The sequence below is a fragment of the Pimephales promelas genome, chromosome 22 (assembly GCF_988280905.1).
Source record: "Pimephales promelas chromosome 22, fPimPro1.hap1.1, whole genome shotgun sequence".
Classification (NCBI taxonomy): Eukaryota; Metazoa; Chordata; class Actinopteri; order Cypriniformes; family Leuciscidae; genus Pimephales; species Pimephales promelas.
Window position 1 is genome coordinate 13,013,365 of NC_142790.1, and position 27,122 is coordinate 13,040,486.

Sequence of the window (27,122 nt, forward strand, 5' to 3'; positions counted from 1 at the left end):
ATAGATAGATAGATAGATGGATGGATGGATGGATGGATGGATGGATGGATGGATGGATGGATGGATGGATGGATGGATGGATAGATGGATAGATAGATAGATAGATAGATAGATAGATAGATAGATAGATAGATAGATAGATAGATAGATAGATAGATAGATAGATAGATAGATAGATAGATAGATAGATAGATAGATAGATAGATAGAATTTATTTATTGTATATATATTTATGTTGTAAATCTATAACCTCATACCTTTTTTTTCTGAAGAAAATTTCAACTTTAAAAACATTGCCCTTCTGGGGAGTCCCAGGAGGAGGTCTTAGTAATAGAGCCCTGTCAGTTCATCCTCCTCCCCTATGCCCCGTTGATGAACAGTTCAGTGTTATCCACACTGCCAGGTACAAAACACTCCTGACACCCCACCACACTCCATCAATGATGTTCCTCTGGATTTCCTCTTGTCCGTTTTTTTCCCTCTCAATCTCTGCTCATGTCTCACTGTGACTTGTCCTCTCTTTCATCTAACGGATTGGTTGATATTATGGGGCTCGATCAGTGCTTTGACTGGAAAACTGGGTCAGGCCTTCTTTTATCTCAGCTTCATTATTATTATTTTTTTTAGAGAAAACACTTTTCACTGAAGACTGAAGCTTGACTGACACAATGACAGCTAATTGGACATGTAAGAGAAGCCCATTCCTCAGAGGGTTAGTGATGGAAACTCTTATTTCTCCGTGAAGGACTCCGCATAAATCTCTCAGGAACCATTGCGCTCCGTGGCACCATAGTGGGGGGGTCTGTCAGATAACCTTCCCAGAGTTATTTTCTCTTCTCTTTCCTGTTGTTACAGAAATTGCACTTTTTTTCTGTGTAGAGATCAGCCAAGTCACCTCCCAACTCTCCAGAATTTTTTCAGTTATATTGCCAGAGTAATTCTCCCCCCCATCCCCAAAAAAGTTATTTTAAACGCCTTTTAAATATCTTGCTGGTATCTAAGCTGACAGCAGTGAATTGAGTAATTTACACCAGCCTCTCTCATGAATACCAACAAAGTCAGAGTACATTAACAATCCTTTGTGCACATCTTTTAAACCACAAGATTCCATGAAAACATTGTCAATGCATCAAAAATACAGATGGCCTTTAATAACGTTCCTTTCTCAGCATTCACATTGCATTTTCACATCAGCAACTGATAAAAATTACACTCTCTTCTTCTGCTCCACATCAACAAAGCAGCATATATTAAGAAAAATAATGAATCATACACTGAACCGGAAGGTCTTCATTTCCTTTTAACTGTTTCATTAACTTTGGGCCGAAGGGCTGACAAGAAAGATCCACATGTCGGTCAAACATATGAAATCAGCAGTACGTTAGACCTACAGTCTTACAGATAACACTGTAATCTTCTTAAAAAACAAAAGTTCCTTTCATTCAGCCTTTCTCACTTTGAAGTGGAGATCATCTCCCATTTCTGCGGCTTATAAAATCTCTTGCTGCTCTTTAATTAATGCATGTAATTGTCCTCATTTTCTTATTTGTTCAGTTACATGTTCCTTATTTTCGACATTTTCTTGGAAGTGAATTTCTGGGAGAGGTTCTTCACCGTACTCTAATATTATCCAAAGGCATCCATAAAATCATTTTCTCACACTAACACCACTTTCATGGAAAGCCAAAAACAAATTTCCCCTGATGCAGGATATCTGTGAAATAGCGTACTATACACTAATCAAGCATCAATCCGATATTCCGTATCGGTATCGGCTCCAATTCTGGAATTGTTGAAGGATCGGGTATCAGTCAGACAGGACCTATCTAAATCTGATACTGTGTGAACTCCATGCGTGAGCACCATGAATGTTTATCCGCACTTTTGTGCACCATATTCCGAGTCTTCCAAAGCCAGCTTATAGGGTTATGCTGCGTTCAAGTCCTCCTGGGGAGTTCGTACGGACGAGGTGGGAAGTCGTGTTTACGACGTGAGGTGCGTTCAAGTCAGTTTCGTCGGAGCAAAATGGCAGTGTACCTACTTTTAATTAATTACAGGAAAATACAGCAAGGTTTGTTAACTCTGCTAATAAAAAAATTAAGTACAAAGAATGCGCGTCACGTTTTTGTAAACTCTATCATTAGGTATAATATGTATATTACAATGATATCATATTTTGTGCAGAGAGCTTGCTTTATAAATGAAAAAGCCTTACAATGTCAGAAATGTAAACATTGAAATTCAATTAAAATTTACCGTCAACAGACGTTGAATGAACGTTTCTCACTGACACGCCCCCAACTCGTACAGATCGGAGCTTAAAGAAAATCCCGAGCTCCCCACTGGTATTTACGACATTGTGGTGGCGTTCAAGTGCGTTCAACTCGTAATTACGATCTATACGAGATGACTTGAACGCAGCATTAGTTCACCCAAAAATGAAAATTCTGTCAGTACTGATTTAAGTTCACGCCGTGTAACAGTGTAGCGCTTCTGGATTGTACATCAGAATGTAGGCTCACTATTGGCCAGCATCACACGCAACACGCATGACCAGCGTCAGCCAATAGTGAGCCTACGTTCTGACGGACAACCCAGAAGCGCTGCACTGTTATTCTACCATTTAAAGATGTCCTGTTGCATTCTACACGTTGTCACTTCTTCTTAGTCTCTCCATCTTTGTCTGACTCCGGTTTAAACATAAAATGCACACCAGTTTCTGACATTTTAGTGTGTGTCTGCGTGAGGTAATCCGAGCCAACACACACACTCTTGAAGCTCCGCCCACTGTTTCGGGAGCTGCAGCTTATTTGCATTTAAAAGGCCAGACACAAAACAGTGTGTTTTTGCTCACCTTCATAAAGTGACATGCTGTAAAAAATATCTGTGGGGTGTTTTGAGCTAGGGCTGTCACGATAACCGCAATATTGTAGTACCGCGCCTCTGACAAGTCAACCGCAGAGGATAGCACGTAACCGCAGCAACCGCGATATTCACGTTCTTTTTTTTATAAGGCTATACCCTTCTTGTTTCGAACTTCATGCATGTGTATTGAATGGTAAACAAGTTCATAGAGATAACAAGACTGTTTATCATGGTGATGTGTAGCCTACAGTGGCTTCACACAGACAGTGAATGAGAGAGATCGGCAGAGCGCGTGCGATTACCTGTGTCTGTCTTTGAAGTCGTGAAAAGGTTGTTGTGTCAAAGGAAAGCGAAATATTTGTTGAAACGTTCACGTCACGGGTATTTCTCATAAATCCGTGTCAGCAGCAGTGCTGGTCAGCATCCCACAGCACGAGGAAGCCGCGGGGAAATAAAATCAGCGAGTCAAGCACTGGATTAGGGGTGGGCGATATGGAAAAAATGTCATATCACGATTTTTATAGGAAAATCACGATCACGATTTTTTATCACGATTCTTTTTCAAGTTGGTTTTAATATTTTGCAAGTGGCTGTTCATTACAGCCAAACTAATGTTTGAGTTTGAGACTTGGGTAACAAAAGAAAAAAGAAAGCCACACATTTAGGCCAGTGGCGAAGATAAAAATCTTTGTCATTATTTTCTTTGTTATTAAAAAAATAAGACAAGATAAACATTACACAAATTAATATTCATATTAAATAAATAGTGCTTTATTTTTTCAGATGCAGTAGGTGTATTTAGCAGTAGCATTGAAGTAATTAAATGAACAAATATGAAATTAAAACACTACATAGACTTCACTGAATAAATTGATTCTTATTAAAGATATATTAAAGTTCTCAGTCGTTGAATGATTTTCTCCTTGTGTTTTTTTTGTTTGTTTTATTAACACTAAAGGGATAGTTCCCTCAAAAATGAAAATTGTCTTAATTTACTCTCTCAAGATGTTTTAAACCCGAATAAGTTTCTTTCTTCTTTGGAAAATAAAAGTTATTTTGAAAAATGTGGGTAACCGAACAGTTGCTGGTCCCCCTATAGTTTTTTTTTTATAGGTTCTCTCCTGGAAGTTAATGGGGACCAGCAACTGTTTGGTTACCCACATTAAAAAAAATTGTCTTTAGTGTTCAGCACAAGAAAGAAATTAATACAGGTTTGGAACAACATTAGAGTGAGTAAATAATGACGGATTTTTTTTTTTTTTTTTTTTTTTTTTGTGAACTATCCCTTTAAGGACAAGCGGCAGTACTATTTATTCCTGTTGCTTTTAGACCAGCACGCGGCGCGTTTAATAATAGACACATATTACACCAGATATTCTCTCAAATGTTTGCTTTCACTTTAGACATAGCCTGTTTATGTAAACATTGTGTGTATTTAACAGTATTAGCTTAATAAGACTCGAGAGATAACTTAGTCCAGTATTCAGGCGCTGTTTGACAGACTTCTAGTGCCTGTGAGCGTCGGGGGCTATGCGGTCAGGAAAGTGCACGTTAGAACAGCGCATCAGCGCGTGAATTAAATGTTTAACCGGCAAGGCTTATGCAAATAATGAACTTTTGTGAATTGCAGTGTCCCGTACCTATTCATTAACGTGTGATCATGTGTTCTACGTCGCGTTGTACAGTTGAGAGACGGAGGCGCCAGAACTGAACTGATAGAATGCACTGTAACACGATACTACGATATTTCTTCAAAAGCAGATCGTGGAGACATTTTAATAGTCCACGATTAAAAATCGTCATATCTCACACCCCTACACTGAATCAATGCCATATTGGTCTCTAATCTCTAATAAGTGAAGCATCAGCTTCAGCGTTGCCCATGCGACACATTGCTGCTCAGCTGAGCCTTGAAAAGTGGAACTCAAAGTTAAAAATAATTAACATCTTTGTTTCATTATATCTATTTTAATGAATCAGCTTTTTTGAATGTGTTTGTTGAATGAACGGTTTAATGACTCACTCAAAGTCTGTTGTCATAACAATATGCGCGCTGAGTGAAAGCCTTTCAATGCGCTTATAGACGCTGTTTAGTTTCGGTTACATTGGTTACTGAAAATGTCCTCGTTTTTGTCCACATCGTAAACTTTATTTATATAGCAACAAATACATATAAATGAAATAAATATATAAATGGCGGTAATACAGAATATCGCTCTGTTGAGCCACACAACATTACCGCAAGGGATATTCCATAACCGCGACAGCCCTATTTTGAGCTAAAACTTCACATACACACTCTGGGGACATCAGAGATTTATTTTACATCTTGTAAAAAGAGCATTATACCACCCCTTTAAGGGCTTGGAACAACATGAGGGTGAGTCATTACTGACAGAATTTTCATTTTTGGGTGAACTTACCCAACTTAGTAAATGTGTGTTTACAGTGATGAATATTAATTTATCTGCAATAGTGGGCAGCTCAGCTTTAACAGTGTCCAGGCATGCTGCAGTCTCTCTATAGCAAGCAGCCAGGCGGAGAAGCTTCCAGCTGGGCTCATTTCTCCTCTTTGCACCATGCATCAGCTCTAACATAGACACACCAGCAGGGCATAAAACTTGAATACACGCCTGATATATTTCTTTTGTTGTCACTCTTTGAATTTCACATGACTGTACACATTGACCGGGATTATTCTATCTTGTTTGCCTAATATATTGCTGTTTATGTAATATGTAGGTTTATCCACTTTTTATGTAAATTTTTCTGCTCACGTTTAAATGTTTTCTAGTATCAGCCGCAGGCTTCATGGACCGCTTATGGACAGCGTGATGAATATTGCACCAAAAAAAACTTGGCTTCTATCAGATTGCCTGGATTTTATGCAATTTCTGATACAGGTTGTACCAGCCAAAAAACAAATATCCCATAACCAAATGAGAACATGTCAAGGCAGAACTATGCATGGAAGTTCGATTAAGGGATGAAATTCAGAGTCATTGTTATTTGACGCTTAAGAAATGTAAAATGTTGTGGTACAATGTCAGTGATAGTTGTGAAATCTCACTGTATAAATTGAATCTATTTAATCCTCTATATGAAAGTATATGTGATTTAATTATTTCTATTTATTAAACAATAGTTCAAAACAAGACGTTTGTAGTAGGCCTAGGCCTACTCTGATATAGTAATTATATATTACTATGTAGTATGTCCCAATTCATTAATGCAATTTACTAATGCTCACACTCGGTCCCTCACGCGCAATGTTACTCGTTCTCTCTCGTGCGCAAACACAATCGGTATCTCTCGCGGGCTGTTGCTCGCAAGCAGACACACTCGGTCTCTCTCGCACGCAGACACTCTCGGTATCGCTGGTGCGCAGACACACTCAGTATCTCTTGCGCACTTTCGAGCGCGCTCTTCATCTCTTTCGCGCACTGTCGCTCGCGCGCACTGGGGCACATGGAGGCACGTGATCAGACAGTGGTTTAGAGAGCGATAGATTGGCTTTGCAAAAAAAAAAAAAAAAAAAAAAAACCTTCTGTGAACGGAACGACACATTTTAACCCTCTGAGGACCAAAGTGTTTTTGGGGTCATTGAGATGTTCTGACATGTCCTGGCATTACTACTTTTTTCAGTTGCTTATAAACATATTAATGGCACAGGTGAAATTACACTATATTTAGCAGAAACAGGGCTACCATAATATATGAGCAACATGCATACATGTTTGTATTTTTGAGAGAATATTGTTTATGCGTGGTTATTGTTCAGTATTTAAGGCAAGTATGAAAAAACATTTGTGTGACTGTTGAAATTTCTGTATGTGTGTTTCTTTTAATTGTCCGTTGTTGTTGTTGTGAGGATTGTTGTTATTTATTATAATAGTCTGGTGTATATGAATTGAAAAGTCAAAAGGAGAGGCGTTATTATAAGCCCTTTGGGGTTTCTTGCCTCTTATGCACAATCCGTATGTATTGTTTCTTTTTTTTTATATCTGTCTGTTTTATCTTGTGCTAAATAAAAAAAATAATAAAAAAAAAAAAATTTGTAAAAACTAAAAATGAAAGTTTCAGAAATAAGGCCACAAAACACATACTAAAATAGTATTTTAAGTCTAAGTTGCAGCTATGTAAAAAAAAAAAAAAAAAATGATCAAAACACGGGGAGGCGTTTTTGGTCCCTAGAAGGTTAAATATTCTTTCATTCTCATCCTTTAGCATCATATGTGACGCTATATGACAAAACGGCCAAATACTACGCACATGGCACCCGTTATTGTTAATAAAACACACACTGTGATGGGTAGGTTAAGGTGTGGGTTGCCTAGGGTAGTCTCATATTAACGCTAACGGATTTATGACGCCTTGGGTTCGCGTGTTATATTAACAATAAAGGGTGCAATGTGCGTAGTATTTCGCCTTTTTGTCATATAGCGTCACATATGACGCTAAAGGATGAGAACAGGCTGAAATACCGCTCGATCCCACGAATTTGATCGTGGGAAGCCAAAATCGTGATCGCAATTAAAATTCGATTAACCGTGCAGCCTTGGTGCAATGTACTTCCTTCTGCTGCAGCTCCAACTGTTTCTTAGAGTTAGACACTGGATTATCTAAAGGTTTCTAGGCTTATGGCTTCAAATCTTTGTTGAGACTATTAGGTTCCCATGGCCATTGAAAACCTGGAAATAACCGTGATTTTTTTTTTTTTTCAGTGTTTTATCTATATTTGTTAACGCTGCATCCAGTAATATTCATTGGTCATTTGGGAAACCTGTTGAAATGATATCCTCAATCTGTGCATTCTACTCTCAATTATGTACAAATGCACATTTATCCACTCTAAAATATCACAAATGAAATTAATCTATGGATGGGTGCTTGACAAATCAATTATACAGCCCCTTACTTCCAAATAGGTGGCAGAATAATCCGAAAAGTGGACCAGAGTATAGTCCACAAGGCAATTTAAGACGAAATATTACCTAAGTTGGTCCCAAACAGTATATTTCTGAGGCTTTCTGATGTTTGCTCTTCTGCGGTCTTCCTATTTAGGATGCATAATCCTGCTCATCCTGACAGCAAAATGGTACAAATCAGATACTGCCTTTCCTGCATCTTCCAATGCATATGAAATGAGTCATATGCTAGACGAAAGAACTCTGTGATTATATCTGATGTGCGGAATTATGACTAAATAAATCAGGTTAGTGCTGGCATCAGCTGTAAATGCACAAAGCCCATTTTAATAATGAAACATTCAATTGGTCTAAAGCAGAGCCTGGAGGGATGCCTGATTGTGTTTATTTCCATGTCCTCCCTTTTCTCCCCCTCCTCTGTGGCGCTGGAGAATTGCACCCAGCCCACGCTCCAACCTGCACACGTACACGAGTCAAAGTGACAGCGTGATATTAGTCGGAGCGAGATGAAGTGCGCGTGAGCTGATAGATTCTTCCCCGCTCTCTCTGTCAAACACACTGAATACATTCTGGTGTTCATTCTCACCTTATGGGGCTGTCATTTAATGCAAAGCGCTGCCGGCAAATTCCTTCTCAATGCGTGTGATTTAAAATGCTTTTCAACTACCAGTGGAAAGTTGGTGCAGTCGTACCGTGTGCTGAACAAATGAGAGGTAATGTCAAACAGAGGTGGCCTGATGGAGGCGATCTTTGGGCCTTGAGCACAGCGGTTCGGTGGAGATAATGACCCCAGGCGCTGCTGGAGGCTGGAACAGTCGAAACTTTTGCAGATCTGCGTTAAGAGAGCACTGTGGTTTTCACATCAGGCCCAAGAGCTACAGTTGCATTAGCGAAGAGAGACTATCACTTCAGGAAAATTCACCAGGCAATCCAGTCCAATGCAGATACAGTTTGCCTCCCGTTAACCTGAAAAACGGAGAGTTTTTGTCATGCACTGTGCAGGAGTGAAGGCGAATAAATAAATTTCGAGGTCTAAAAAGGCTTTTGTGTTTTATTTTTCTCCCTATAGGTGAGGACGATAGCCTGGCCTTTAAGGGAAAGGTGTCAGTGGAAGAAATCTTCAAGAAAGACTTCAAAGTTCACGACCCGGACGCTAAGTGGATCAGCAGTAAGTGCTTTCATCAGCAGACATTTGATTTCCTCTAGCGCCGTTCTTCCATTAGATGTCCAGTATCTAATAAGATTGCAGAGATTATCTGAGCATTGAGTCACAAATGTATTATGATTCTCATTTAGCACATAATCAATTCAGAGAGGCAGCAGAATACAGCATTGCACATTACTAATTTCCTCTTCAAGGTAAAACGAATTCCACATTTTTTTCAGTCATACATTTATCATTTATCAAATTTATCAAAAGAATCAAGATTGTATACTGAACTAAATAGAATTTTAACAAGTCACTGCTTCATAATTGCTTCATAACAAGTGGAATCCATTTTAAAATAAGCGTCGGTGTGGATTTAAAGCAAAACATTTAAAGCAAAGCATAGGTTTCAAAGGATTGTGACACTTTGCCATTGTGAAATGTTAGTCATTCAATCATCGGCAAGGATACTTGAAGAGAAATGGCATTGTTTGTCTTCAAACCCTTAAAAAATACTTTAAAATAGAAATGTAAAAGTGTGAAAAATTATAAAATTTAAAGATTCAGTCAGTAACTTTTGTTGCTCTAGTGGTTAATAAACATAACTTTTGTGTTTGGGTCAAAAAGAGTTTGTTCACCCACAATTTGGTGGGGGTGGCATCTGTGCTCCTGTATTAAAAAAATAGCACAGTCAAAAGTTGAGTTGAGTACTTTCTGATCAATGACTGAAATCATTCTTCCCATTACAAAGCAATATTTGACTCCTTAAAATGACTTGTTGGGGTATTTTTTTCTAACCTTATTAAATGTGACATATTTTATGTCAAATTCATACATTTATAAATTGAGTTAAAATATTAATACACAATCAGGAAGAATAAGTTACCAATCAAATGAAATCATTATCAACAAAATTCATATTTGCTCTTTCGGCTTCATACAGTATTTGCATTATAGTTATATTTACAGACTGTTTAATGGCTCAGAAGTGAATGCATTTAAATTCATGATAATAATGTTATGAGATTATTGTTTTAAACTGAAGGTTTTGAATATAGAAATATGAAATGAAAAAAATAAACTAAAACCGCCAGTACGGAGCAACTGTTTTCGTGACTGAATTCAATCGATTCGTTCAAATGGGTGATTCATTCAGGAAAAAAGGAAGCGACTGTTAATGAATGGGTCATCGGATCATTGATTCATTTGTCTCATGTTTTTGTGTGTGGACCCAATTAAGGTGATTACCTGTTTCTATTTAAAGTTGACTTTAACATTGGTATTGTGCCTGATGTAAACCTGAGGGTCAAAATCTCACAAACTTCCCTTATAATCAAGGACGTTGTCTAGACTGAATAATAAATCTCTTATTTACGTTGTGTCTGTACTTTGAGCTTGCATAACTCAGCACTGAACAAACTCCAGCGTTTTAGCGCTGAGTGGATCTTAAAACACTTCTGATTGACCATTGTGTCTCAAGAAATCAACAGATATGTCTGTGATGGCTAAATTGCTCAACACTGCAAAAACACATTCTCTTATCACGCTCTCCAGAGTGCAAAACACAAATACGCATTAGCGCGTTTGCAAAATCTGTTTTTGCCAATATGTTCTTATTAGTTTCAATGAAGGTGCACCCCCATAGAACTGGGCCTGATCAAGTCAGTCACACCGGTGCTCCTAAAGTAATTTTCAGTCGCAAATGCGACTGATGTGGTAGACTGTAGAGCCCTGTAATTTATTCCCCCTCAAGCTATCCATGGTTAATATGACTTTCTTATTTTCACCTGAACGCAATCTGAGTTATATTAAATACTATCCTGGCTCCTCCCAGCTTTCTAATGGCATTAAATAGAGTTTTTGAAGCTCCAAAAAAACACATTCATCCATTATAAAAGTAATCCATATAACTCCAGTAAGTAAATAAATACCATCTGACGCAAAATGATGGGTTTTTGTAAGAATAATATCTATATTTAAAACTATAATCACTAGTTTCCGGCAGCAGCCATACACACGTTCACGAGAATGTTGAGTTCGATGGAAGGGTGACCTCTGACCCATTAGGCTCATCAGCTTAGACATCAGCATAAGCTTACATTACACCTACGCCAAATATGTCCTTCATCATTGGTCACCTTTCCACCGGACTCAACTTTAATTTTATTTTAAATGCATTACATGCATATAACCACTTCTATTACAAAAATGGCTTAGAAAAGTAAAATTATGTGAAAAAATTCAGCAGCATTTAAGCTCAGATGACCTGCTTTGATATTGTATATCTAATGAAATAACCAATCAGCCTTTTTTAAGTGGGTCTGAAGGTTTTTAAATAGTTTTTGGGGCAATTCTACAATTCTGAATGAAGTCAGAATGAGGGTGATTAAATCTTTGTGGATATGTGTCTGGATTGTGATGTCTATTCCTCATACAAATGGATGGTTTAATGCAAAAAGAGGAAGACGTTTATCAGCGCGTAGATTAATCAAGCAGTCTGATTTGGTTTGAGCTTTATTAAGCTGTCTCCTCTAATCAGCTGCTTTGGGCTGTGCAGATATGGAAGCGAGCATCTCCATGCTCAAATCTCAGAAAGCTGTAATCTTAGCCACAAACCGTTCATTCAAATCCATATTGCACACACAAATGGCATGCGATTGCTGAAGTTGTTTGTTTATGTTTTTTTTTATATTAATTTATTATTAAAGGGTCTTTATGGGAAATTCACAAAACCGTGTTATTAGCATATTCACTTATTGGCCGCTAAGTGAACTGCAACCTGCTACGTATTGTTTTGTAATGTAATGTAAAAAAGACTGAACGTGATTCAAGGCCCCAATATACTCACAGCAAAGTTCGTTTTCATTTCCACACTGCTGAGAGGGATGTTTAGATGAATATTTGTTGAAACCTTAACAAAACAAACCCACAACATAGATAACGGTTGTGAGAAAACCCCAGCAGTTAAGAAAGCATCTGATCATAGCGATGTGGATATGTTTGACATGTCAACAGATGAGGTAATTGAAATTACACGTTTGATTATAAAGTAGGCTATGTGAGACTATGGACTATAGATATGGCTATGTGAGATTATAGTTTGAATGATTTCATTTTCTTTGCATGTTGCATGGACATCGCAGTACAGAATGGCTCTTTCGGCTTTATCCTGTATTGTATAAGTATTTGTTTCATGTGTCATAGAAAGGAAGGGAGGCTCTTGGGAGCAAGTATAACTGTCAAATGTTTTTGCTATTTGAAGGATTTTTAAGTTCACTTAAAAAAAAAAAAACTTTTGCTGATAATTTACTCACCCCATTGCCATCCAAGTTGTCCATGTCTTTCTTTCTTCAGTCGAAAAGAAATGAAAGTTTTTGATGAAAACATTACAGGATTTTTCTCCATATAATGGACTTCAATGGACCCCAACCATTTCAAGGTCCAAATGACCGTTTCAGTGCAGCTTTAAAGGGCTTTAAACGACACTAGAGGATGAACAAGGGTCTTATCTGGTGAAAGAACGAATGAACAAAATGAACGAATCTTTTTTCGAGTCATTTGGTTCATTCAATGAGCGAAATGACTCAACAAAAGATTCGTTAATTTTTATAAACGAGTTCGAACAGGAGAGTCACGAACGCGCACCACAGAACAGAGCAAGGCGACCATTTGTACTTATAAAACTTAAACTTTGTTATTTACTTTTAATTTTTAACTGTCATTTGGACCTTGAAACGGTTGGGGTCTATTAAAGACTATTACGTATATGGAGAAAAATCCTGTAATGTTTTCATCAAAAACAATAATTTCTTTTCGACTGAAGAAAGAAAGACATGGACATCTTGGATGACATGGGGGTGAGTAAATTATCAGCAAAAGTTTGTTTTTGTTTTTTTAAAGTGAACTAATCCTTTAAGATACACCTTGCATGCTACTGAGCTTGTGAGCAATTAATCCATAAATGTATACGTAAGTCAAAAAAGTAAGAAATATATACTTTTTTTTTTTTTTTTACATAATCACTTATTTTTAACTTGATCTGCCTCCATCCAATCAATAAACAATTTTGCCACATGTCCCCCTCCGAAAAGACATGAGGGTAAATGATGACACAATTGTCAATTTCTTTAAGCATTACTTTGGCTGCTACATAGTCAAGATGATCAAAACAGCGATGCAAGATGATCAAAACAGCAGTTTTATCTGTACTGTTAAGTCAACAAAAGCTATGTATCTCAGTTATGTAGATGCTGTGGCATTTTTAAACCAGACTGTTGATCATTTCTTTCATTACAATTTTGTTCATGTTCCTGCATTGCAGCTATATGGAGGCATCAGCATCACCCTCATCACTCTCACACAGGAACATTAACTCCACGCTCACGGTCATTCATCTCATCTGGCTTTGATTCATAACATAACAAAGCGCAGTTCACTGCCTAGCAAGCGGGTAGAGTAATTTAGCTGGAAATTATGGCACAATGTCTCTGCTCTCGTATTGATTGATGCTCTGCCCATTTTTCACAGCATCATTTTTGCTCATTATTGTTCATGTCAGTCCAGCAAAGGTAAACAGATCTGTCGGAAGGAAATGAGTTGAAAGGTAATGAGGAACCTCTGCCTCTTTGTTTGTTTCAATAATGAGCTTTAAAATTTCAAATATTGTTCTTTCTTGTTTTCACTCATTGAATGCACAGTATGTAGGTAAAAAAAATAAAATAAAATAACAAAGGCGTAGCTTGATGACCCCGTGAATGAGCGTGGAGTCATGGGAGTTCACCTCCACAGCCAATGGAAAGCAATATGACAGGAATCCAACCTTTAAGGACACCAATTTTCTTTGTGAATGAATAATGTATCGTAAATAAATAAATGTTCTTCCTTAAAATACAGGGGGCAAAAGTCAGAACACCCCTATGTTAAATTCCCATAGAGTCTTTATTTTTAAAGGCCAGTTATGACACAATTGCACAGGTCGTTACACTAGTTAAAACAGCTAATTTCTCTGGATTCACGCTGCAAACAGTGTGAGATCTACACACAGGGGTTTAGTCATTGAATGCAGACTGTTTGGAGTGGATAAACACTTCAAAACAACACTTCAAGTTCAAAAAACACCTGCGGCCCCATTCTAGAAGAGTCTCAGACAGATGATCAAGTGAAAGAGGCTTAACACGTTCCTCACCATTTAAAGTAAGCGTATTGTATTAACATGAACAGCATTCCTATGTATAATATATTCAAAATATGCTACATTTATGTTGTAAACAGCATGGGTTAATGCAATATATTTTTCAAATTTAAAAAATTTTGAAGGGTAAATGCATTTTTTTAAGATATATGTTTTAACAATAAACAATAGTATATGAAGACTGAGTAACTAAAACTTATTGAAATTGATATTTATATAAATGTGTTTTCAAATATATTGCAATATATACTGTATTTGTCCATTTTGAATATTTTGTTGCCCTTGGATTAACATTTTTCAAGAGTAGGAAATGTGGACTCCAACCATGGTTTGTCACCATTTTAACATGATTACACACTTCCCATGACTCACCTTCAGTGAATTCATGAATTTATGTAAAGACCTGCCCTGCCACAGCCAATTAAAGAAAGCAAAGAGCACTGCTTTGGCCATCATTGGCTGATTATTTGATCTTCGTTAAAGTGTCAGAAGCACTTAGTTGGGCTGATTCGCAGAAAATGGGGTCCTTAGTTCCTGTCTAGAACATTAGCTATAACTTGATTTTCAAGGACAGGACAGAAATTGAATTTTTTAATTCAGAGTTGGTCCAGAATTTGTTTTCCCTTAATATTTTTTTTCCCCCCAAAGCAGTTTCTACAACTCATGAATCATAGTCAGAATGTCACAGCTGATGCAGCTCATACTGAATTAATCTATAAATGAATCCATGATACAGGTAATTTATTTACAAAGGCAAAGCCTTTCTCTCCCTCGGGCTTCTCCGTCCATCGACCACTTGCTTCCATCACAGAAATCCAGTGCTTTCAGAACCACTCTAGTAGTAAAGCTCAATGTAACACTCTAATTTCTTTATTGGCTTAAAAGTTAACATGAAGAAACAGGATCACATCCAATCCAGAAAATACAAACCCTTGAGTTCTCTCTGGAATGGTTAGTTTACCCAAAAATGAAAATTGTCATCGCTTATTCACCGTCATGCCGCTCCAAACCCATTGACTTTTGTTAATGTTTATTATGCAAATTAAAATGTTTGTAATATTTTTACATCATGTTTTTTTTTTTGGAATCCAATATCCTCCTGTTATATGCAAGTAAGCAATATAATCCTTCAGACTAAAAAAAAAATAGAATCACAAGAATAAAAACAGCTTTCATACAAAAATATAGAATTGCGTATCAGCAGCTCTTATACCAAAATAATGCTTGTGGACTTACACATATTCTGAATAATTGATAAAATAAATAATAAAAAATCTAAGACTTATGACTTGAAATTGTTGCTGTATACCACAATCAAAAACAGCTTATACAAAAAATACAAAATGGCCACAATGAAATGATGGCAATTTTCCATACGTTAGCTTTTAACAAAGAGAGAGCCGTTCGGATTTCACGCCACCATGCATCTCCACAGACTGTAGTGTCCGGACGCTCCACTTCCGCTCTTCAGAGTTCTGGAGGCTTTTACATTCCGTCAACATTACATTATTAGAAAATATGTTTTTTTAGAAAATCAATTTTTGACAGTTTTTGTCCACGTCAGCATCGCAATGCATCTAAGAATCGATTTTTCCCCCACCCCAATGTTTATATGTCAATAAAAGCATAAAATAAATGTCAACATATAAAGTTATCGTTTCTCTAATAAAAGACTGCACAATTCATATGGATTTGTTTTTGAAGCAATTACCAACGCATTCTCATCCTAGGGCGTCATATAGTGACGCTTTTGACAACGCATATACATCCAACGCACATGACACCCTTTTAGCGTCAATATAACGCACTTAAAGGGATAGTTCACTTTGAAATTAATTTTTGATATGTTTTAGCTTACCTCAAGGGCATCCAAGATGTAGGTGTCTTTGTTTCCACAGTATTTTCAATTCTGACATTTTTTCAGTCAAACCGTTGTTGTCTATCAGTCATACACTGGAGCCTAAGGGGGTCCAACAAAAAGCATGCACAGAGAAGTCTAAATTAAACATGATTTAATGACTCGTAAATGTAAGTACACATTGATGGCCTAAGACACGAAACGAGCGGTTTTTGTGAGAAAACGAACCGTATTTATATCGTTTTTACCTCTTGTAATCATAGCCATGACAAAATGATCTGACGGCACGGGCGCTTCGGTCTGCGCATGCGCCGGAAGTGATCGCTTGCACGCCTACGTCACTCTTTGTTTATACAGAGATTTCGGAAGTTTTACCTTTCACTAAACATATTTAGATATACGGGAAACCGCAATGGAAGACAATTTCGGTATATCTAAATATGTTTAGTAAAAGGTAAAACTTCCGAAATCTCCGTGTAAATATTGAGTGACGTCACACGTAAGCGATCACTTCCGGCGTAACATTGAACTGATTCAGTTTGGTTCATTTGGACATTGCAAAACTGATTCAGATCACTTGGACGTCACTGTGATTACACGAGGTAAAAACGATATAAATACTGTTCGTTTTCTCACAAAAACTGCTCGTTTCGTGTCTTAGGCCATCAATGTGTACTTACATTTACGAGTCATTAAATCATGTTTAATTTTGACTTGTCTGTGCATGCTTTTTGGTGGACCCCCTTAGCCTCCAGTGTATGACTGATAGACAACAACGGTTTGACTGAAAAATGTCAAAATTGAAAATACTGTGGAAACAAAAACCTTGAGGTAAGCTAAAACATATCAAAAATTAATTTCAAAGTGAACTATCCCTTTAAGTTATGGTTAGGGTTTGGTCCAGGTTAGGGTTAGACCTCTAGGAGGCGCCTTCTGACCCATATATATCTGTGTCTCATATTGATGCTAAAGGGTGCCATGTGCATTGGATGTATACGCGTTGTCAAAAGCATCAGTATATGACCCCTTGGGATGAGAATGGGCTGAAATTACATATACTTTCAATATTCGGGCAAAATGATGCGTGAATAATGATTAATTTGTGTTTCGAAGATTAACGGAAAGTCTTATGGGTGTGGAATGACACGATAGAGAGTAGATGATGACTGCATTTTCATTTTTGGGTAAAGACCTGGATCTTTGCCATCATGAATCATCTTGCACTAAGTGACTGTCATTCAGCGTTCATCATCTCTGTTTTGTCCTCTGTCCCGCTTTGGCTGTAATAGACTCTCTCATTTTGATTCTGTCTGCCTGCCCCTATTATGATTGTACTAAAGCAGCTATATAATTGCATAATTAGTGGAGCCCATTGATCTGCCTCTCTAGCTAGGGGTCTAAATCAAACAGATATATAATCGACACCTCAACACTCGCAACGAGAAATTAAACTGAGCTAATGCCTGCTGTGGCCTAAACCATCTGGTTCCATTTTAATGGCCCACCCCTGTGTCCTTAGTCTAAGCAGCCGCGCGGAGCCTGCCGTATGCCGAGCGTGTAGAGATTCGCTGAACGCTTCTGAGCAAACAAGAGTATGATTTGTGGAGTAAATGTCCTTTAACCTTGATGGGAATCATCGACTTCTTCCGTATGATTTGCTGAAGTTAGCAGCAAGCAAGCTACTGCCCTGTGTTGTGGGATATGTACAGAATTCAAATGATGGTGTTGGTTAAATATATATATATATTTTTTTAAATGATCGAATCCAGGCGTATTTATCAACATGACTAAACCCAACCAAAAAATATTTATTTATAAGAGGAAGCATATAAGCTATCAAAATCTAGTGAGCTGTCTAGCTTGACAGTATTTTTATGCATCAGGTGGGATTGCACATATTTTTCATGTAGAATGCTATCCTGGAATCCAATGCAATAGGCTTGTTGAAAATAATCCCCAATATTTCTAAGAAACAAATGATTATAAATAAGTCTAATTCAATATGAAATCAAAAATGGGCGAATTTACTTAATATGTGTGCGTGTATATATTTCCTCACCCAAAAACATCCTATGCACATATCAAATTAATCAGACAAAGTATACACAACATAAAGTTATAATTACAACCTACATCTGCGAAAAAATCATGCAAATGCTCAACTTGAACTAAAGTGTAATGGGTGTAAGAGAAACAGACAAAGCAGATAATAGATGATGTGGTGATAGACGTAGGGTAATATTTATATGAAGTGTGTGATGCAACTGTCAGCATGCATTTTCATGATAAATCTCGTTCTCTGTGTGTGTGTGTGGGAGGTGACCCCGGCTCTCAATCAGCTCTTAATTAGATTAGCCTCACACCTTCTGTTTCAGTCATGCAGTTGATGCATACATCAATAAACGTGTCTTTATTGTTGCATTTCCATGCAACAATTACCCTGCTTCAAAGGACAAGCTGGACTGCTATAAAAGATCAATTCAGCAGGCACCCGCCTAATATTTGTACAGCAGAGTGATTGACTTGTAAAACATGGAGTTTCACATTGTATTGGCTGCATGAGAATTATGGGGGTTGTTAATTGTATCAGGTCGGTGTACAGAGGTTAAGAAAGAAGCCCTGATCAAATATCCTTGAGGTTTATATATCCTGTGAATCACGGCTGAGTAATTTGAAGACTGGGTGTGAGAATGTATGTGTGTGTGTGTGTTTGTCACAGTGTGTTTGTTTAACCTACATTGAGAGGTTTAAATCTATGGAAGCTTGTTTGCGCCACTGAATATAAAAATAAAATAAATAATTGTGACTTTTTATCTCACAATTCTGACTTTTTTCTCACAATTGCGAGTTTATATCTTGCAATTCTGACTTTATTTTTTAGAATTGCGAGATAAGTCAGAATTGCATGATATAAAGTCGCAATTGCGAGTTGTAAAGTCACAATTGCGAGTTATGAAGTCAGAATTGTGAGATATAAAGTCAAAATTGCGAGATATAAAGTCAGAATTGCGAGATATGAAGTCGCAATTGCGAGTTGTAAAGTCACAATTGCGAGTTATGAAGTCAGAATTGTGAGATATAAAGTCAGAATTGCGAGATATAAAGTCAGAATTGCGAGATAAAAAGTCAGAATTAGTTGGCTATAATGATGCTTTCGGGAAACGCACCCCTGAGCGGTTTAAGTGTGGTCTCGTTGGCCTGAGACAAACAGGACAAACAGTAGGTGATGTGTGAAGAGATCATGGCATTAAAATACATGAAAGATGCTTCAGTTGTCAAACTATTCCTAATGTGTCTAAAGATGAAGATAGTTGTAACAACTCATGGGCAGGTCTGATTCATGGGGAATTTGCATATCATAATTAATAATTGATAATTAATAATTATTCATACAGGGTTGGATCAGACCAGTCTTACATGTTAATAAATCTCCCGATAAGGGATGATATGTCATTTTACCAGCATGCATGCATGTGTATCCCTGCAATTAACCACACGTTGATGGGAATTAAAGGAGAACTCCGGCGAACAATGAACCTTTGGTCTAATAAAACATCGGTACATAGTCAACCGTTCTCTGAGATTTGTTTTCATGATAATCGAATGTAAAGAGTTTTATCTCTAAAAACTGTTTAGCGTATAATGCTAGTAATGGGGGCATTGACTAAGTAAAAAGAAATCGCTATTTTATACCACTAACAAGGCTCAAAATAGCCCCACACTAACGCAATAACATAATGAGGGTCCATACATTCAAAACAAAGCATTGAGAACTTTGTAAGTGTACAGACCGTTTAATAAGAAGATACTTTATGAAGACAGTTCACTTCGCGTATACAGACAGGAGCCATCTTAAAAAATAGTCTCGATAAGTCGATCCCCGAATGCCGTTCATACAGTTCAGAAGTTCGCTGAACTTCATACAGTTCAGATCACTCAGCACGACATTCGTGGTTTGACTTATCGAGAACTGTCTTCATAAAGTATCTTCTTATTAAACGGTCTGTACACTTACAAAGTTCTCAATGCTTCGTTTTGCATGTATGGAGCCTCATTATGTTACTGTGTTAGTGTGGGGCTATTTTGAGCCTTGTTAGTGGTATAAACTAGCAATTTCTTTTTACTTAGTCAATGCCTAAGCTGTTACGCTAAACAGTTTTTAGAGATAAAACTCTTTACATTCGATTATCCTGAAAACAAATCTCAGAGAACGGTTGACTATGTACCAATGTTTTATTAGACCAAAGGTTCATTGTTCGCCGGAGTTCTCCTTTAATTACACGGACCACATTTTTCAAAACAGGTAAAATGAATTAGCTCAATTAATTTATAGAGTTTATGAAAATTAATTCAGTAGCACAATTAGTTTTCCTGCTCTATAAACAAATACCCTTTAAGGTATCTTTAATTTTGTAAAGCTCGTAGCTTTGATCGGTCATATCAGGGACCTGGAGTTACTGTACATTCACACCGCCGCCGACTTGAGCGTCAAAGAAGTGTTTGGTCGCCTAGTCGCCTGGCAGTTCCTACATAGTATATTTAACAGTTGGACATTCTTCTAATATGTTTTTTAAAACTTAAAGTTTGGTCCAAATTGACACCTAAATATTTTTTTTTTTGTCACAATGTTAATTTTTTGTCCATTAAAATAGATGTTAGGCATACCTTTAACTTTATTGGACTTAGCGAAATACATTCCAACAGGTTTTTTTTTTCAATATCCAATGTTAAACAGGAAGATTTAAGCCAATTACTTATTTTGTCCATGGCTGAGGACAATTTAATGGCTACTTGCTCCATATCCCTCCCATGTACACGACGATATCTATGCCCTTGCACACAGCCGGAATATCATTAATGTAAATACTGAACAACAAGGGTCCCAGAATTGATCCTTGCGGGACTGCAGTTCTACCAGACTTCAGAGAGGACAATACGTTTTTTTTTTTGTTTTGTTTTTTATCTTCACACATTGCATCCAATTTGTGAGATATGATTGTATCCAATGCAATGTCTCCATGGACAGATTATACTTAGAGAGCTTAGACAGGATGAGACGGTGGTTTACCGTGTCAAAGTCTTTTTGCTAGTCCAGAAACACGGCACCCACGTGCCCCCACTGTCCAAGTTGGCCTTTATGTTTTCCATTAGATAGCAGCAGGCTGCGTAGGTGGAATGATTTCATCTAAAACCGAACTGCATCGAGTGTAACAAATTATTACAGTCTACGTGATCGGTTAGCTGCTCTCTGGTGGCTTTCTCAAGAATTTTAGATGCTAGGCAATATACTAACTGACCTGTAGTTGCTCATTTCATTTTTGCTTCCAGATCTATAAATTGGAGTTATAACTGCTGTTTTGAAGACACTGGGGAAGATACTCTCATCAATAGATGTATTCACAATATATGTAATAACTGGTGTTAAAATAATATAATATTTTATATTAGCTCCTGTTAAATTATAATTTTAGGCCGGATTACAAAAATACCACAGTTAAGCATTAGTTAGGCTGTCTTTTCAACCCCTTATCTGTTCCAAAAATAATAATTATGGTAAATGAATGAATCGACTCACTGTACTCTCACCTTGAGAAAGTAACCTTTTAAGGTGCTAGATCAAATAAATGTATTATTATTATTACTCCAAATGAGTAAGATAGATCAGAGATGTATTATTGCTCACATAATCACTATGATGATATCTGAAAAATACCAGCAATTTAAACTGTGTTTTCATGTTTAAATGCTGATACTCTTTTATACTCAATTGCCAAGGTCTGCGTAAGCAGGGTCATTCGTCTATGTTGCACATTTGGGATTGGACCCCAGACCCTATTTTTTTTATAATGTTTTGAACTAGGGGTGTAACGGTACATGTATTCGTATTGAACCGTTTCGGTTCGAGGCTTCCGGTTCGGTACGCATACAAACCGAACGATTGCTTGGACCATTTTTCCTGCCGGCAAAATTCGCGCTGACGCGGCCAACACAACGTTGCGCAACATCAAATGGCAAGCGTAATGAAAGCAGAACGAAACTGCGCTACTCATTATGTGCTTCACGGATCGTTTATCAGTTCGGACCAGCAACATCTGTGCAGCGCGAGCCGATCACGATCAGGCAACACTGTTACCACACCGCGCTAAGAGATCCGGTAAAGAAAACATTTGAATTCGCCACTGAGGTAATAACAGCAAGCCAGAAGCAAGACATAAACTTATTTACGAAGGAAAGGCGCCACTTAAACTTCCAAAATACAAAACATCCACTGTGTTTTCGGTGGCTCTGATGTCGGAAATAAGTGAAAACTACTATGTATGTCATTGTTACATCCCATCCCACAACAGAACACTTATGTTTCCAATGAGACATTACCGGGGTCTATGCCACAACCACACTGTCAATCAAACCCCTTGCTCAATTCTAGGTCACAAAGCGCTGAATCTTAGAACAGCTCGTTCTGAGACAGTTCATATGATTTATTGAGATAAAAAAAACACTGGGTGGATTTTATCATTCTAGGGTGGTTTTGCTCACACTGCCAACACACATTTATGTTCAAACACCATGTAAAAGTGAATTTTTCCATAATGAGATTACCACTATAACCAGTAGATGACAACATAGGAGCAAAATGACAGGTAACTTTACACAATTACCCTACTAGTGAGCAGTGATGGGAATAACGGCGTTATAAAATAACGCCGTTACTAACGGCATTACTTTTTTCAGTAACGAGTAATCTAATTAATTACTCTTCTCATCTTAACAACGCCGTTACCGTTACTGCCAAAAATGCGTCCCGTTACTATAACAAATGATGAAGCTGTTTTTTTTTTCATCAGACCAACTAGATCTCTGAGCGAGAGGCACACTTTTTTACTGTTCTTCCATTGAGCACGAGACAAGCGCATAAATGCTGACGATTGGCTGAGGTAGAGTAAACAGTCACTGTAAGCCAATCAGAGGTAGAGTTGGGCGGGTGTTCTAAAGCACGCATAGTAGTGATGAGCATTCGGCTCTTTTGACTCAGCTCTGAAAAGAGCCGGCTCTTTTGGCTAACAAACGGCTCTTTAAATGACTTTGACTATTAATAATATTTCACTTTTTATTATATAATTATTTAATTTCTACAGGCTAAATTTGTAAAAATAGAGTCGGCTCTTCAGATATGCGAGCCAGCTCCCGACGTTCAAATAAAAGAGTCGGCTCATTCGCAAATCGCGAACGACCCATCAAAAGCTCATTCGCGAACGAATCGATCCATCATCACCTACGCTCCTCCGCGAACGACCCATCTTCACTATCGGCTAACGCTCATGAATTGCGAACGACCCATCATAACGCATAGTCGGACAGGAATAACGGACACAAGGAATAACACAAGCCAGTCAGTCAACGAGAGACAGGTTTGCCGACGAGCCCAAATAATCCAAAAGTAGCCTTCTCTAAATGGTATTGCTTATGTTAAGTTTTCATTTCCGTCTGTCATGTCAATGCACAATATGTTGCGATCATCCATCCTCTAAAGAACAATCCAGATACAATTTCTCAGTGTTATTTATTTGTTAGTTTTCGCCTCAATGCGCTGCCATAACATCAGTGAGCGAGGGAGCAGCAGCATGACATTCATCTCAAGGAAGGAACACAAGTTGAGTCAAAATAAGTCCCCATTTGTTCACACATGCACACAATGAACTCTTGCACATTTTTAGTAACAGTAAATAGCATAAAGTAAAAACAAAATAACAGTAAGAAACATAAAATAATATAGTTAATGAGAACATATAACTCAACAGCTTAACAAACTTAATCTAATTCTGCCCAGTTGTGGCCTGTTGAGGGGCAATGAATATCAAAAGTTCCAAAACATCTATTCTGTTATTTGCATTGATCCACTATATAAACATAATATCTACATACATGGCATTTGATTGGAGGCTAGTCTCACTTTGTCCCACAGCAACATTTTTTTTAGATGTGTGTACAATGTTTCATGTTTCTGTTAATGTATTGTAAGTGTCAATTTCATTATAAAATTCAAATTTTTCATAAATAATTGAACATGCACATGTGTTTTAAGTTCCGTTAAATATGGGGTAGAGGTGGGGTCACATTTGAGCATTTAAAATGTAATTTTACTTGAAAGTAACGCAATAGTTACTTTCTTAAGTAACTAATTACTTTTTAAAATTTGTAACTGAGTTACTAATTTAGTTACTTTTTGGAAGAAGTAACTAGTAACTGTAACTAATCACTTTTTAAAAGTAACTTGCCCAACACTGCTAGTGAGTGATAACACTTACATTTTCAGTTTTGAATGCATAATAAACTTTAGTTTGACATGATTACCCCATTCACTCAAACACTGGCTTTCTTGTTGGGTTTGCAAGCATCTGTGTGGATGATCTTGTATATCTGACCATTGTGTGTACTGTATGTGTGTTTTCAGCTTTATGATGGACAGCCATGGCTGTATAATAAAGCATCATGTTCTTTAATGTGGCTGCTCGGGGCACGCTTCCCTGTGGTTAGCTGGCTCGCTCTCTGGGTTCCGACAGCAGGTGGTGAAAAATGAGCTGTACGGTCGACCTTGATCAGCATTGCTGATAACTATAAATCATAGAGAAAACAGCCATTCAAGGCAGGCAGGAGGCATTGGTGGTTCTGTTATATTACAGTTTGTCTGCTTTTGAGAAGGAAGGGGAATGTGGCAGGCATTCCCTAAGGATACGCGGCTGAGATCAGGATATGTGAAGTGACAATGGTGCATCTCAAGAGGCTGAAGATGTGATTTACACTGATTCAGGTATGCGTGGGGTAATGCCTTAGTGAGGTCAGATGTTGTAGTCAGATTTGGTTCATTTCAGTCAAATCAATCATGAGTGGTTATTTCACTTTATTTCAATATTTTCTCGTCTTATTTTCTTCGATTAATCAGTACATGTTATTCCAAAGAAAAAGTGTACACGATTTAAACCTCAGGCATCAATACTAAATTAATAAATAATTAAATGTCACAACGCTCAATATATCTGCATCCAACTTCAGTAATTAAAAGCCCGCTATCCATAATTTTCCCTATATGCAAATTGTGCTCATGATGCTTTTGTAATGATGAACCAAACCAGTGAAGCACGACATCTGGACCGGACCCAAAATGTTTAAAGCTTGTTTTCCAGTGAGGATTAGACTTTGAAGTATCTATGAGTCATGCATCAACTGACATTTTATACTGTATAATGCTAAAAATACTGAATTAGGAGTAACATATGTTTTTATATAATATTTGGATGCACTTTATTGTTGTTTTTACTATGTAATTTTACTTTTAAGTACTAACTGCAAAGTATAGAGTAAGGGATTAGGGCTCGGTTTAGGGTTAGTTGCATATAATTACGCATAATTTATAGTTATTACTATAGTAAATGCATGTGATGTGTAAGAAGAACACTAGACAGGAAGGACATTGTATCATTGCATTCAGACCGAAGCTATGATTGGACGAGCATAGTATGTCAACCTCTACTTTTTAAGTAGATTGCACACACCTGATCCTTGTTTTGTTCATTGAGTTCACTCAGTATATCCACAAGTTTCCGAGGGGCGCTCCTGTAAAAAATAAAGTGGATGAAACTTCCGTTATGGCGGCGGAAGTAGCATTCCAATGGTATTTTGTGTGTTAGTTAGCGGACAGGCTAGCTGTTTTTTGGAGAATTATTATACTATTTAAAGACGCAAATCTTTATGAGAGATGTCGTTACGAAGCTCAGGGACAACATGTGCTGTTCGCGGTTGTATGTATAACCGGACTAAACTAATTCAGTAGCTTAAACGTGATTGTTTTGAACATAAGCTGAAAACGAAATCAGAGTGATCCTGCCAGAGCCCGTCTCTGATCGACTGTAGTTTCCATCACATCCCAAAAGACGGCGAATCTTCCTGTGTATATTTGTTTAAATTCTTAATATTCTATAAACTCTATCAGCATGTGTTTGGCTGTTCACTACTGATGTTACACCTACATTCAGGATCAAAGCCTGAGTTGACAGAATACCAAATGTGCCAGTTAATGTCTTCAAGCAGCACATTCATTTATAATTTTGAATAAACTCCAAAGCACAATGACTAAGTGTGTATTTTTTATTTTAATTGTTTGTCAGCTCACACAACTGTCTGTCACCATGCCTTGATGAGTATTGATTATTAATGTTATTATAATACTCCCAATCAACTATTGCGGAGGGTAAAGGTACTGTTATTTCACCCTTTTTAATTTCGTTGAGGTTGTGTTCCCACATCGTTAGCTAGTTTGGATCGCTATAACTTGAATGACTGTCAACTGTTGAATGAACGAGTGTCAAGCATGTCAAGTCGCGCTTTGTTTACTTCGAACCGGAAGTCGCGCCCACTTTTGACGCAAGGCCTCATGGGGCGTGGGAAACTTGTGGATAGGCCACATTCATTCACTCAGCAGAAGAAAATGGTTGTCAGTCCTGTATTTAAGTCCATAATACGGTTATGTTTACACATACAGTTCAGTTCAAGAGTGACAACAGCATTCTATAACAAATTTATACTGTATACATTTTCAGGACTCACAACCACAATCTCGGAAATCCCGTGCTGTGTGAACGGAACCGGACTGGACAACTAATTATCTGTGCAAGAATGCCTACCCCGTGTGTGGCGGGTTTTCATGTGTGGTTTCGGTAACTTAGAGCAGCCTTTCTCAAACTTTTTTCAGTCAGGGCACCTTTCAAAAGTGCATAAAATCTCAAGGCAGCCCAGTGTAAAATATAATTTAAAAACACTGCATAACCCAAATTTAAATGCAAATGTCTTGTTTAGTTAGACAGAACAGTAATGAACAGAGCATAATATGAACTGTAAATAACAATAATAATAAAAACTTTATAGCACCTTTAAAAACACAGGTTTGCAAAGTAATTCACAAAATAATTAATCAGAGACACAAATGCCATAAAACCGTAAGAGGTGGACCGCCCAATACAAGAACCCAATAACAAATCCAGACCAGGAGAACTCAAATGAAGTGCAGGATGCAGATAAAATAAAATAAAAATCCCCGGCTCTTGTGGGGATTTTCTTTTCAAAAAACGATCCATAATG

At 37.5% G+C, this 27,122-nt stretch overlaps 1 protein-coding gene across 3 annotated transcripts in view; it reads left to right on the top strand.

Annotated features, from left to right (window-relative positions):
* Window positions 1-27,122, top strand: part of dpp6a (dipeptidyl peptidase like 6a) — a 474,269-nt gene that overhangs the window by 343,176 nt on the left and 103,971 nt on the right. For all 3 annotated transcript variants that reach the window (XM_039666636.2, XM_039666637.2, XM_039666635.2), the window contains one exon: window positions 8,863-8,961. In XM_039666636.2, the coding sequence (XP_039522570.1) occupies window positions 8,863-8,961 (99 nt within the window). The remainder of the gene's footprint in view (window positions 1-8,862; window positions 8,962-27,122) is intronic.